Raw genomic sequence first — 12,963 nt, forward strand, 5'->3', positions numbered from 1 at the left:
TCCCCTTGCCTGTCCATTGAGCCACCAAATTAGCCGTTCAGCCCATCTTTTGAATGACATGTCAGCTGAATTCCTGAGCAAGGCTGAAAGAAGGGCGTGGCGCTTAAACCATATTCAGGATAAACTCTTTAAAAACAGGCAGGTTTTTGTAAAGCTCTGTGGTATCATAAGAGTGTGCTCACCTTCCACCCTGCTGTTCTTAGTTCAAGTCTTACTTAATTCTTTCTATAAATAAATGCAGAAAAATGATAAATGTCCACAAAAAGTATCATGCCTGTCTATGTCAGTAGCTCGATGAGTTAGTGAGTGTTTGAGACTGGTGCTGGAACTCTGCATCCAAACCCATGTGGGGATGAACTATAAAACCTTGAGCCTGCGTGAGGGGGGGAAGTGGGGGGTTATGTTAATCTGTAAACATTTATTTACTTTGCAGAATAAAGTTACTTAAGTGAATAGTACAACAAAAACAGTATAGTTGATATAGCACAGCAAGCAAAAATATATATATAAAAGGAAAAAATAAAGCAATAATGCAAAAGGTAGTATGTGTAATAATAAACAGCTATAATTTATATATGGCCCAGAGCAGCATAACCCCTCCTTCCACCTCTCCAGGAGCCCCAGGTGGGACATACTGGCTTTCACTCTCTTTCTCTCACTTTGCCAGATTTAGTGCCCCACCAGGTTCCAGCCCCTTCAGCTCACCAGAGGCAGTCTCGATCCTGTGTGCTTGCAGGGACAGCCCAGACCTCACCCCCAGCCCACTGAGCCACCAGGGCCAGCTGATGAGGGAGCTTTTTTTTAGGGGTTTATCTTTTACTTGACATCACCTCTACACAGCACTGTGTGCTTACAAGGAAAAAACCAACACCTCAAGTAAGCCTTGGCCAATGACTGCCAGCTACAGATTTACCCCCTTACTTGCCCACTGAGCCACCAGCACCTACAAATAGACATGTTTTTTTTTTAAAGATTTATCTTTTACTTTACATCATCTATACACAAAGATATGCGTATAAAGCAACCATGTAACCTGAGCCAGGCCTCAAACCCTGCCTGTCAGACACACACATACTAGTTCATCAGCTCACCTGTTCACTGAGCCACCAGCCAAGGCCTAAGATGGAGCCTATAAATCATGCCTTAGGTCAAACCCTGAACGTTGTTGGGAGTCAGGATAAATTTTTCAGAGTAAGACATCTCATGTGAGGAGTCAAGGCTTTGTGAGAAAGCTCTTGCTTCACATTGTTGAAGGCTCAAATGTCTCCATGTTTTTTTGTCCCTTGGGTGACTGTTTACTGAACATCATGGCTGCTTCTGATGCTTTGCATCAGTATCAGTAGCTAAGTGGGTAAGTAAGCATGTGTTTATGGCATTGTAGCTCAAGAATTGATACCGATTTGCACAGTTGTCAGAGATGTTTAATATTAAGCAAATGTTTATATATTCAAAGGAAACAAGGTCATCTTCATGAAATAAGACAGTGTCCCTTTAGCCATATTTTAGTAATGAATTGGAAAAGAAAGAAATGTGTCCAGTCCAGTCTAATCAGGTAGCCTTCCACATTTTGTGTAGAACAATAACAAATTTCATCAAGTTCCTCAAGGTTGCTGTAAGACTGCGGTCTTTGGTTACTTGCGGGTCCATACTGAGGAAAGGAGAAATGACATTTTTTACCATTCAGATATTTTTATCTTCTAACTATATGAGCTGACTATCTAACTATCCTGACTGAACAATAATAGATGTGTTTTGGGTCTACACACTACACTCAGACTGTTGTAAAGAGGCCAGAGACAATAATATCTCCGAGGACTCCATCGATGAGCCCTGTGCCATTATTATGAATAAACCAACAGGACACATTTTCTCCTTTCTTCACATCCTTTCTGAAGTCTCTCTGCCAGCCCCTGGAGTCACCCAGCACACAATTAATAGAAACTTATTCAGTTCTAAGGCCTTACCTGTACATTTCAATTACTTTTTACATGTTTGTGTGAAATCATATGATATGTGATTTTGGTATTTTTTTTTAAATGGACTTGCTGGGCAGTTTTTACTTTACGGAACATTGTGAATCAACATCTGTGAATTAAAGTGTGACACGTCAAACATGCACAATTCTTCTTTGAATCAACCATGTACTATTCATGCACTGATCAATGGTACTGCAGTAGAGTGCTATAAGTCATATTTCTCAGACATCCTTTCTGTGTCACTTCCTGTTATGGTTTACACGCCACCTCTAGTCTTAGTCACTTCCTGGTTTGGTCACGGCTTCGACTTTTCACCTATAGCTCTTTAGTTATTCTGCCTTGTCATTGGTAGTCCCAGGTGTTCCTTGTGTAACTGTATGTATATACAGCCCTTCTCTGGCCTTTGTTTCACTTTGCTTGTAGATTATTTGATGTTGTTTTTTTTTTTTAAACTGAGAGGATTACCTGAGGCTTCCTTCTTTGTTTGCATAACTTGATGACTGAAGTGGAATTTGGATTGACAAATATTTTATTTCCAAATGTTGAGGTACCTTGCATGTGGATGACCAAGCTTATACAGTACAGCACCTATACACAGACTTGTGCTTATAAATAAAAGGTCACCTGAGCAGAGCCTTGGACCGTAACAGTTGCACTGAGACACACCCCTGTACCTTCTTACCTCCCTGGGAAGCCACCAATGCAGGCCAAAGCCATGTGTTATAATTATTAACCAAATTAACCAACTCCTGAGCAGGGTTTGTAGCGTGTCAGAATAAACTCTTTAAAAACAGGCTTGAGGTTGCTGGTTCAAATCTCACTATATTTCTTTTTCCTATTTGGAGACTGTTTACTGAAAGGGCTGCTTTTGAATGATAAATAGCCTGTCAGCATCAATGGGTAAATGTGGAGGTGTGAATGTAACATGCTGAAACTCAGGATTTAATGTCCAAGTGAAACAAACAAAATGGAACAGATTGTCAAGCAGTTTGTTTTGGATTGTCAAATGTTTAATTACACAATTGTATACATTCAGAGGATACTAGTCAATAGAAATGGGATACATTTTCTACCCAAAACTGAATGGTATCCTCTCAGATACATTTGATCAGTAATTAATAGGATGAGTATAATAAAATGAGTTTCCCTTTTCATTCCTGTCTATTCAGATCCATTGTAGACTCTTCTTTTCTCCTCTTCTTTTCTCTCAGGTGGTCTTAAAGAGGCCAGAGACAATATAGTCTCCAATGACTCCATCGATGAGCCCTGTGCCGTTGTTATGAATGAACCAACAAGGCACATTTTCTCCTTTCTTCACATCCTTTCTGAAGTCTCTCTGCCAGCCCCTGAAGTCGCACAGCACACAATTAATATTAATGCATTCAGTTTTAAGGCCTTACCTGAACATTTCATTGATATTTGCATGTTTGTGTGGGATCATAGGATTTTTGGATTTTTGGATTTTTTTTTAAATTTACCTGGTCACTGTGAGATTGTGGCCCTTCACAAACATGTTGGCATCTGGTTTGTCTGGGTCTTCCCCTTGAAAGACATTGCTAACTTCAAATGCTACACCATGGAAAAACTGTCCTGTAAGAAGGCAACACTGAATGAATAAAAAATCAAATGAGGTCAATGGTGAAAACAAAGTGTGTAAAGATGATTAGACAATTCGAAACAGGTATCTCATCTGTTCAAAATCCAGTGGTGCTAGTCAACAGTGGTGATGTGAAGTATCACTACAGAACGCTTCGAACTGTCTTATTTATAGCCATATACTAATTATAATGATTAATCATTAAAAGTAAACAGTCATATTTGTTGCTTAACTTATTGGACCTCTGTAAATGAGGAAGTTTATATTACAAAAAATTTTAGCTAAATACCCCTGCTATACTGTATGCCCTTTAATGTGAAAATGAATGTCTTTGGTGGGAAGTTACCAAGTAGACCATGGACTCTTTGTGAAAACAGGTGACTGTCCAGGGTGTAAAAGCCCAAATAGTCCTGGTGGTAGGGGTGGTTCTTCCACACTTTGTGTAGAACGATAACAAATTTCATCGAGTTCCTCAAGGTAACCGTAAGACTGCGGTCTTTGGCTACTTGCACGTCCATGCTGAGGAAAGGAGAAATGAATTTCAGATTTTTTTTATTACCTTCTAGCTATAAGTGGTTTATCCAGGAGATCGCACTATTTATGTTGACAATGAGCTGACTATCTAACTATCCTGACTAAACAATAATGATAGCTAAATAAATAAAGTAGCTCTTAATGCCTGAATGTTGAAATTGGATTCTGATTATGATCTTTTCAAAACAAAAACAGGAAGATTCAAAACCATTTTCCAGTTGCAGTGCTTCCAGTATGTCCACATATTCACATTAATGCATTCAGAGAATTTGGACTTAAACTTAGCTATGTAGCCAAGACCTAAAACAGCTTGGACGTTGAATTGGTGTGTTTGTGTTACTCACTTGGGCCCTTTGATGGAGGTGTTGTCAGACCAGAAGAGTTTTGCCAGTTTGCCCTTTTCAGACACCAAGATGTCCTGTGTAGTCACCACCAATCTGATGCCAAACTTAGCCTGAATGATTCCAAAGCGCCCAAAGTAGGTGTTCATCGTTTTGTCAGGGTCTGTCTTCTTGTCTCCGATGGTTTGACCATTTACCGTGATACCTTTAAGAACAACATCATTTTAGAGAATCTTGGAAAAGATTTTAGAGAATCTTGGAAAACCACATTTCAACTTACCTGTCAGTGGATCTTTGATCAGGTTGAAGATGGTGCCTGGTTTGTCATTGACGTTGAAGCAGAGTGTGTCATTTTGGTCTGGGAACTCAATGATGAAGTGTGGATCCGAATCAACTGTTGTACAAAAAACAACAACAACAACAAAAAAAAAAACGATTCGGTTACCTTATCCTTGGTTGTTAGTTTACTGGATATAAGGCTTAATAAATGAAACATTTACCCCAATTTACAGGTGATGAAGTGTAAGTCCTGTGAGTGTATGAAGTACTGGGAACTAGAATCACATAAAGATATGAAAGTTAGGAAATGAAAATTAGGGTCTTTGTATTTTCCATTTCAATTGACACTTACTTATGTTGAGAGTAAGAAATACTTAATATTCTGATTTAATTGTTGATCAGTTCTTACTTTGTGGAACATCCCGACGTTGATCTGTAAAGCAACATGTGACATGTCAAACATGCGCAATTGTTCATTGAATCTAACATGTACTATTCATGCACTGATCAGTGTGTGACGAGCTGACAGAGGTCGCACATAACACACACCAGGGGGTGAGCTTTAAAAGTGTTGATGAACTTGAGCGAGGCGAAATCCCTGAAATATTGAGACAGTGGTTTATTTGAGTTTTTCTGTTGAGTGTTAAAAGCACGCTGAAAAGCGCTAGAGGGAAATATAAAGCAAACCTGAAGCTCTTTCAAAGTCTGCCTGTCCCCTGAGTCCTCCTTCCCACCCACCCTAACACACACTGGGTTAAACAGTGGTGCCAAAACCAGGGAGCCATGCAACAAACTGCTCCAGCTCCGCCAGATCGAGAATTCCCTCTGTGTCCTGCTCCTCAGCCAGCATCCGCTGCCGACAGGAGCACTCGGAAGCTTTGTCAATGTTCCTCCAGAGTCCGGCTGACCTGTTGCAGCATCGCCCTCCTCATAGTCTGGAACTCTAGCTGCACACGCTGAGGCAGCTGCCATGCGGCAAGCTGGGCTTCCCCTGACAGCAAGGGGAGGAGGTGTATCGCCCATTCTTTCTCTGGCCATCCCCATGCAGCTACCGCACGCTTGAAGAGCTCCATGAAGGCCTCCAGATCATCCATGGAGGACATCATCGTGAGTGTCACGACTGTGCCAGCTGGAGCGGCAGCTGGTTGCAGCAGCTTTTGGAGCACCTGTCAGTTCTTGGCCTGCTCCTGAGCGATGAGATCCATCATAATTGGGAAAAATATGACCTTGCCTGGTCTTGTTCCAATCTATCCAGTTTCACTGAGCCTGTGCCCACTGCAGCCTCAAATCCCTGTGACAGGAGTGGAGTGGTTTTTCTGCTATTGTAGCTCATCATCCTAAAAGTTCAGTGTGTTGTGTGTTCTGAGATGCTTTTCTGATTGAATAATTGCATGAATGAACAGGTGTACCAGTGTTCCTAAAGTGGTTGTGAGTGCAATTTTAGATCCTCTATGGCTATGGTCCTGTCATGTTCTACATGTTCTCCTTTTCATTCATTCGAAAATACATTAAAATATAAAGACTTGGTAGTGGTGGTGTTTTGTTGAATTTTGGAGAGCCCTAATTTTGACATTAGACAATGGACAAAGACAATAAAAATGTAGATAAACGTGTATTTGTATCATACCCTCTGTCAGCTTGTCGGCAATAAGTGCATCTTCTGGATTTTCTTCAGTTTCTGGCTTAGTGACCACCATGGAGGTGAGTGGGGTGACGAAGTTGTATTTCAGAGAGAGCTCCAATGCTTCTGCTGTGGCATTTTGCTTCTCCTCAGGCGAACCCTTATCTCTGTCAGGAGATGCTGTCCATTAGTTCTGGGTTAAGGCTCTTGTATATTTGAATACAAATCAATGAATATTATAATAACTATAATTAATATAACTATTTTCTGTAACACTTTCACTGAAGGTCTAAGAGAGATGTTAATAGTGATAAAGGCGCAGATTCATTAACATTATGAAAACATCTACATCGTCCCTGTTGTTCACATCCAAAAAATAAGCCCATTGTCACACTAACTTCTTGTCCAAAAGATTCTGGATGGTTAGATATGCCCAGAGACGCTCTGTGAAATCCCCAAAGATGTACTCTTGGTCAGGGAAGATGACATTCCAGTCCTGAGCACTGGCCTGGCCTTTTAGCACAAACTCGTTATCTAACTAAACAGAAAGAAAGAAAGATCACATAAGAGCAACATTTTCCAAATTTGTTCTTTCATTTGGTGGAACTCAACTTTGCAACTAGTTGAATTTGTAATGAATGAATTTCTATTTTCTACAATATTGTCTGGTGAAGTAATTTGCTGTCTCTCACCGACTGAGCGAGCACTTCGACTGGAAAGTCGTTCATCTCGATGTCATTCAGTCGACCTGCCACGACAATCTCAGAGCCGTTAAACAGCTGCTTAAAGTGGCTGTCAGTCACCGAGTTTACCGAGTCGTCTGGATAATGGAAATTCACGTTTGATAAGAGAACGTTTGCGACCTCACTATAGAATCCCTGTCAAATAAAGGACATTTAATTAGAAGTTTATATATAATATATATATATATATATATATATATATATATATATATATATATATATATATTTGGGCTTCATAGAGATTTTTATATCAGTAAGCAGTACATACTGGATTAAGTAAATATATATATATATATATATATATATATATATATATATATATATATATATATATATATATATATATACTTAATCCACTACTGCTTACTGATATAAAAATCTCTATGAAGCCCAAATTTAATGAACAAAATATTAAGGGCATGCTGTTACAGGAAAATAATTAACAACTGAAAGTTGTTGCTCTTATACTAGAGCAATTTGCCAAAAAAACTCATCCATTTTATTGATTTATAGTTAATATTGTGGAATGTCCACAAAACTAGTTAGTTCCTGTTATCATTTATGTAACAGCAGCTATGAACAGTGGTTCCCTCAGCAGCCTCTCTTTTTCTCTCACTTGAACGTAAGAAGACAAAAAATGTAGCTTGTCATGTTACTGAGAAAGCAGAAAGCCTATCTTCTGACCAAGCAGAATTGAGAATTCAACAGCAGTGCAGTATAAAGGGCAATTAAGAATAGTGCTGGTATTGTTTTCAGCATTTATTAAAACCCCAATCATTAAAAAAAATGAGTGCCAGGAGTGATTGAAAGAATGCAATATGCATTCATGAACAATAGTTCTGGTTCACACCTGTAGCTGAAGCACAGCATCTGATGCCTCATAGATTCTCCGAGCCAGACCGTTGTTCTCCTTGGCCATAACATCCAAGAAGCCATAGTGTACATCATAGCCAAAGCCCAAGCAAAAGAGTGTCATGTTTCCACCGATAGCATTCTGGACATTTTCTTGTATTTTGTCTTCACGTGATTCACCTAAACAAATGAATGGTTCACTACATTTTGATATTTTAGCAGACTTTTAAAAGAAACTTCTCTTTGCTGTGGAATCCTGAAAGATTTTGTCTCAACAGTGTATCAAATCTGATCAATTAAGAGAATATAAAAACAGAAAAAGTTTAAATCTCAGATAATAAATACTAAGACCATGTAATCAGTGTGTATAGTTTCCTTAGATTTCTCTCTCTCTCTTTCACCTTTAGTGATGAGTCAGTATGGTATCATTTTTAATTATTTGACGCTCTTGTGAAGTGGCAGTTTGCTATTTTAATTGATTTTGCATGCTAGCAAGAGACACAATATAACAAAAAAATAAATCATTACTAGCACAGACATACCCACGTTTGGGTCTCCGTCAGTCAGTAGGATGATCATGGATGCGCTGTTATCTGGGACAGTGTTGTTTTTCTTGGCTGTATTCAGCATGCCCACAGCATGCAAAACAGGGTCATTGATATTTGTCCCTAAACAAATAATAAATAAATAAATTGAATTGATAAATATTTTCATTTTGCGTAGATTCAAAGATATAGATAGCTCCTGTTATCATGTAAACGATAACAGGAACAAACTATTTTGTGGATGTTCCACAACATTGCAGTAAATGTAACTATAAATGGAAAAAAAGTGTGTGTTTCCTTTTAATAAATAAACAAAATATAATCAGTGCTAACTTCCTGTAGTAGATGGTGAAATAAAATAATTCAGGATGTGGTAATATAGAAAAATAACCAATAGGTTATTAACCAATAGGTTATTAACACCAGTAACACTTCATGTCAGGTCACAGCTGCCCCCAAGTGTTTTATTCTTTACTTATCATTGCAATTTTGTATTCTGGGTGAATAACTATAATGTTTACACTTTACATATATTTTTAACAAGTTCCACATAAAGAAAACAAAACCCAGAGATCAGAAGATGATACTGATACTTGCCGCCACTTGCGATTATGGTTTTAACAAAAGCTTCTGCCTCTTTCACATTTTCCTCTGTGGCTCTGCTTAGTGATGGCCTCCATGCATCAATATCCGATGAAAACGTCACCAGGGCAAAGTGATCGTCCTCATGCAAGTCGCTGAGAATTGTCAGCAGTGCGTCTTTAGTCTGTCAGATGTGAATAAGGCAAGTAATGTTGGATCTGCTCAATCAGCATTGCTATGTTTTCTCTTACTGTACCTGTTGTATTTTTGTTCCAATCATGGAGCCACTCCTGTCTATCACAAACACTACATTCTTCGGCAATCGAGGCAAATCAGTTGGGGCAAAGAAGTGTACAAAATACCCGTTCACTATCTGAAACAGAGGAGAAGAGAAATTATTATTAGAAAAATACTGATATTCACAAACTCAGAGATGTTACTGCTTTTAGAAATCCAAACCTGAATATCACCAAGATCCTGTGCACGCTTGACATCATAGTTGATGAAGAAATCTCCATCTATCAGTGTAGCATCACAGTCTGAGCATTTCCTTTGCTGATCCAGAGTAGGAGAGAAGGACACGTGGGCCTGAAAAAGAGAATAATGTGATCAGGGTCAGGACAATGCCTTTTGTTTTCAAATGCATTTTAGTGTATTCTGGTTGATTGTCCTCAGAATTAGTCCAGTAATTGTTAAAGTAAATATGCAGACTGTGTTTGGAAGCTTCTCCAGATCATTCTGAGAGAGAAATGTGCCTCCTTATAGGAAAAGCATGGACTTATTAGACACAGAGCTCTACAGCCCTGTCAAAGAGTGAGGGAGAGAAAATCTGGCTGGAGCCTCAACAAAAGAGACTGTGGACTCAGAACTGATGGTATTTTCAGTTAATAAAGCTCTGCAGTTTCACACACATTAACTTCTGTTTGGTTTGTTTTCTGGTCAGTGTAGCTGACTATCCAAAGTAATTTTAGAAAAAAATACTTCTTAACTCACCTTTTTGTCAGTGACTGTTTTCTCCACCAGGGGAAGTAGCTCATTAGTAATGAATGTACCATAAGCATCCAGAAATGCAATGCCCTGAGGCTCGTAGACGTCAGCAACAATCTATGGATGAGTTTTTTTTTATTAAATTGTGTTCATGGGTATGAGGGAGGGTAAAAAAGGGAGCATGTAGATAGCAATGAACTGCACCTCAAAGTGTTGGACAAGCTGTTTGGGTTTGACTCGGATCATGAGCTCATATTTGCCAAGCCGACGCTGAAGGAGCTCCTCATACGTAAGCATGAATTTGACATTGCTGTTGGCTGCAATGTTCACAGAGACAGAAAACTTTTCCATCTTTCTGCCTGAAGCTCTTGAAAAGAGACAGTGTAACATAAGTAGTCAGATGTCGTCCATTTTATTTTTTCCAGCTCCACATTTATTCTTCGCAGACTTTTCATTGACACCCCACAAGGCTCAGTACTCTTTTCTGTTTTTTTTTTTTTTGGTGATGTTATACTGTATATTTACACGACTTCTTCTACTACTGTTATACGGATGACACCCAACTCTTCCACTCATTCACACCGTTCCAGACACACATCTGATCTTGGCATGCTACGAATGCGTCAACAGTTAAGTTCGTACGGCTCTACTTCAAACTCAAGTTTTTTTCTGGTACTCTGTTTTTTCCCACATCCCAAAAAACATGTATGTAGCTGAATTTGCTACTCCAAATTGCCCCTAAATGCGATTGAGTGTGTGATTGGCATCCCATGTCGGTTATGTTCCTGCCTTATCCCCAGTATTCCTGGTATAAGCTCCAGATCCACCTCAACCCTGATTATTATTATTATTATGTGCATGTCAATATTCCAGCCTCTGTTCAGTAAAAAACATATACAATATCTCTATCCATGATCAATTCTGTCACTCACTTGACCAGGCCGGCTGTCTTTCCAGATGACACAGCTGCCTCATACTGCTTCTTGGCCTTTTCTTTCTCTTTAACTTCTCCTACATATGTCTTTCCATCAATCTCCCTGAAATGTAAATATTGTAATGTTAAGTTATGTTAAAGTGCACTTAAGAAAATAATGACATGGTAAATAAAGAGTAACCATAATGTGAATTATTCTGTAAAATATGAATAACAACATTCTATAAAAATGGCCCATGACTTACATGCTGAAGTTGGTGATGAAGGCCGTCTTGGGTAACTCCACCTCGAAGAAGACTTCCTGTGAGACGTTGGCCTTGTTCAGAGCCGTGGACGTCATGATCGTGTGGGCAAATCGAGACGCCACCTTGCAGTCTATCTTCACATTCTGTACCTCTATCTGAGAGTGAGCGAATAAAAAGAGTGCTCAATACACTTTCCAGATTTTAAACTCTTGATTTCAAACATTATTTAAAATATTGGACTGAGTGCAGAGTAAAGAAGTCTGTACATTGAAAGATATAGCTGTGGTATGTTTGCTCATTTCCCTAAACCAACTAATCAAGAAAACAAATAGCATATTGATTAAATCTTCTTGTTCTTACCTGAGGAGGGTTCACACTTCGTTTCTGTTAGGAGGCAATTGGGGAGAGAGAATTAATATAATAATTATAATCTATTAAAAAAACTATTTAATGTGTCTTACTAGCAAAGTGTGTAATAAGTGGTTCTTTTCAAAAAAATTCATGTTGCAGCCATATACTGTTATTACATACGTCACACATTTGTTAATGTAGTTATTTTTTAAAAAAATTGGTCCTCATATAATCTAATTTTTATTGTTTATGTTTTATTGTATTTATTCACTGCATTTCTATAATTTCATTAAAAATAAACACGATACCTTTATGAATTTGCTGGCATTGCCGTCGCTTTCCTGCAGAAGCAGACAAGTCGTAGTGTTGTAAAACTCTACAGCTCATAGTATGAACCATACTACAAGTATTAACTACAGTGGGGTCCAAAAGTCTAAGAGCACTAATGAAAATACTTCTGTTTGGCTGTTTTTCTTTTTCACTTTAACACAAAGGTTTTCATTACAAATGATATTATCAGCAATAACTCGAGTGAAACATAGAATGTTAGAAATATTTACATGAATTTCACAATTTCTTAGTATTTGGTATATCCCCCTTTTTTGCTTTAATAACAGTGTGCACTCGAGCTGACACAGATTCCACAAATTTGTATAAAACCTGATGATCCTTGTTAGATCAAATTCATCGGTGTATCATCTGAACACATGCTTTAATGGAATGGATAAGACTCACAGAAAATTTGAACTTTTGTACAAAGGAGTTAACATGGTCAATATCATAAATTTGCTTCAATTTAAATAGTGACCTAGAAATTGTGCAACATCTTGAACACTGAATAGTTAAGATGTTGCACATTTCCTTTTTTTGATTTAGAATTTTCAAAATAACTCACATACCTGTTGCTCATAGTCTCTTGAGACTACTAATGCTCCATAAGACCCTAGTGGTATACATAAGTAAACAGAGATGCAGATCAGCAGCACCGTCCACGCTGTAGACATGTTGCGTCCTGTGCTCAGTCCTGAATGTGAGATTCTGCAGGAACCCTAAAATAAATCAGTGCTTTTGGTAGCTGGTCAATGATCATGTGTACTCTTTGCCAGTTCAATGTCCAGTCTTGCCAAATAGTGATATAACAGTAACAGATAATAGTCTGTTTTCTGTTTAGTTTGGCACACAAATTTGTGGTATATATTGCATTAGTTCGTTTAAGTGGTATTAGTAAGTGGCACATATTGCCCAGGTTTATATTTGTTACCAGTTTGACTATGTGTGAGCTCTTTGTGACTATGTTCATTTTATTGTAAATAATTTTTTTTATAAAGTGATACAAGTGAATACTTCGTCTTTCTGCTATCACTGAATTTCTATTT

The 12,963-nt window shown here is 38.3% G+C and overlaps 1 protein-coding gene across 1 annotated transcript; it reads right to left on the bottom strand.

The window, feature by feature from the left end:
• Positions 1 to 2,964: 2,964 nt before the first annotated feature.
• itih3a.1 (inter-alpha-trypsin inhibitor heavy chain 3a, tandem duplicate 1) lies at positions 2,965 to 12,647 on the bottom strand. Its single transcript, XM_026935448.3, has 22 exons — positions 12,487 to 12,647; positions 11,896 to 11,928; positions 11,597 to 11,620; positions 11,237 to 11,391; positions 10,990 to 11,094; positions 10,262 to 10,424; positions 10,064 to 10,174; positions 9,530 to 9,658; positions 9,327 to 9,443; positions 9,086 to 9,254; positions 8,486 to 8,611; positions 7,942 to 8,123; positions 7,041 to 7,226; positions 6,747 to 6,886; positions 6,355 to 6,515; positions 5,137 to 5,160; positions 4,949 to 5,002; positions 4,729 to 4,842; positions 4,452 to 4,653; positions 3,920 to 4,092; positions 3,455 to 3,566; positions 2,965 to 3,322 (listed from the first exon to the last, which is right to left on the bottom strand). Exons 1-22 carry the CDS (start codon positions 12,589 to 12,591, stop codon positions 3,184 to 3,186), a joined length of 2,724 nt encoding a protein of 907 aa, XP_026791249.3. The 5' UTR covers positions 12,592 to 12,647; the 3' UTR covers positions 2,965 to 3,183.
• Between the last annotated feature and the right edge of the window lie 316 nt (positions 12,648 to 12,963).

The sequence above is a fragment of the Pangasianodon hypophthalmus genome, chromosome 20 (genome assembly GCF_027358585.1).
Source record: "Pangasianodon hypophthalmus isolate fPanHyp1 chromosome 20, fPanHyp1.pri, whole genome shotgun sequence".
Lineage (NCBI taxonomy): Eukaryota > Metazoa > Chordata > Actinopteri > Siluriformes > Pangasiidae > Pangasianodon > Pangasianodon hypophthalmus.

Coding starts and splice junctions, on each gene's coding strand:
- itih3a.1 (XM_026935448.3), bottom strand. CDS start 12,591: ATGTCTACAGCGTGGACGGTGCTGCTGATCTGCATCTCTGTTTACTTA. Junction 10,175..10,261: donor AGCTTGTCCAACACTTTGAG/GTGCAGTTCATT, acceptor ACTCATCCATAG/ATTGTTGCTGACGTCTACGA. Junction 6,887..7,040: donor TCGAAGTGCTCGCTCAGTCG/GTGAGAGACAGC, acceptor CTTTCTGTTTAG/TTAGATAACGAGTTTGTGCT.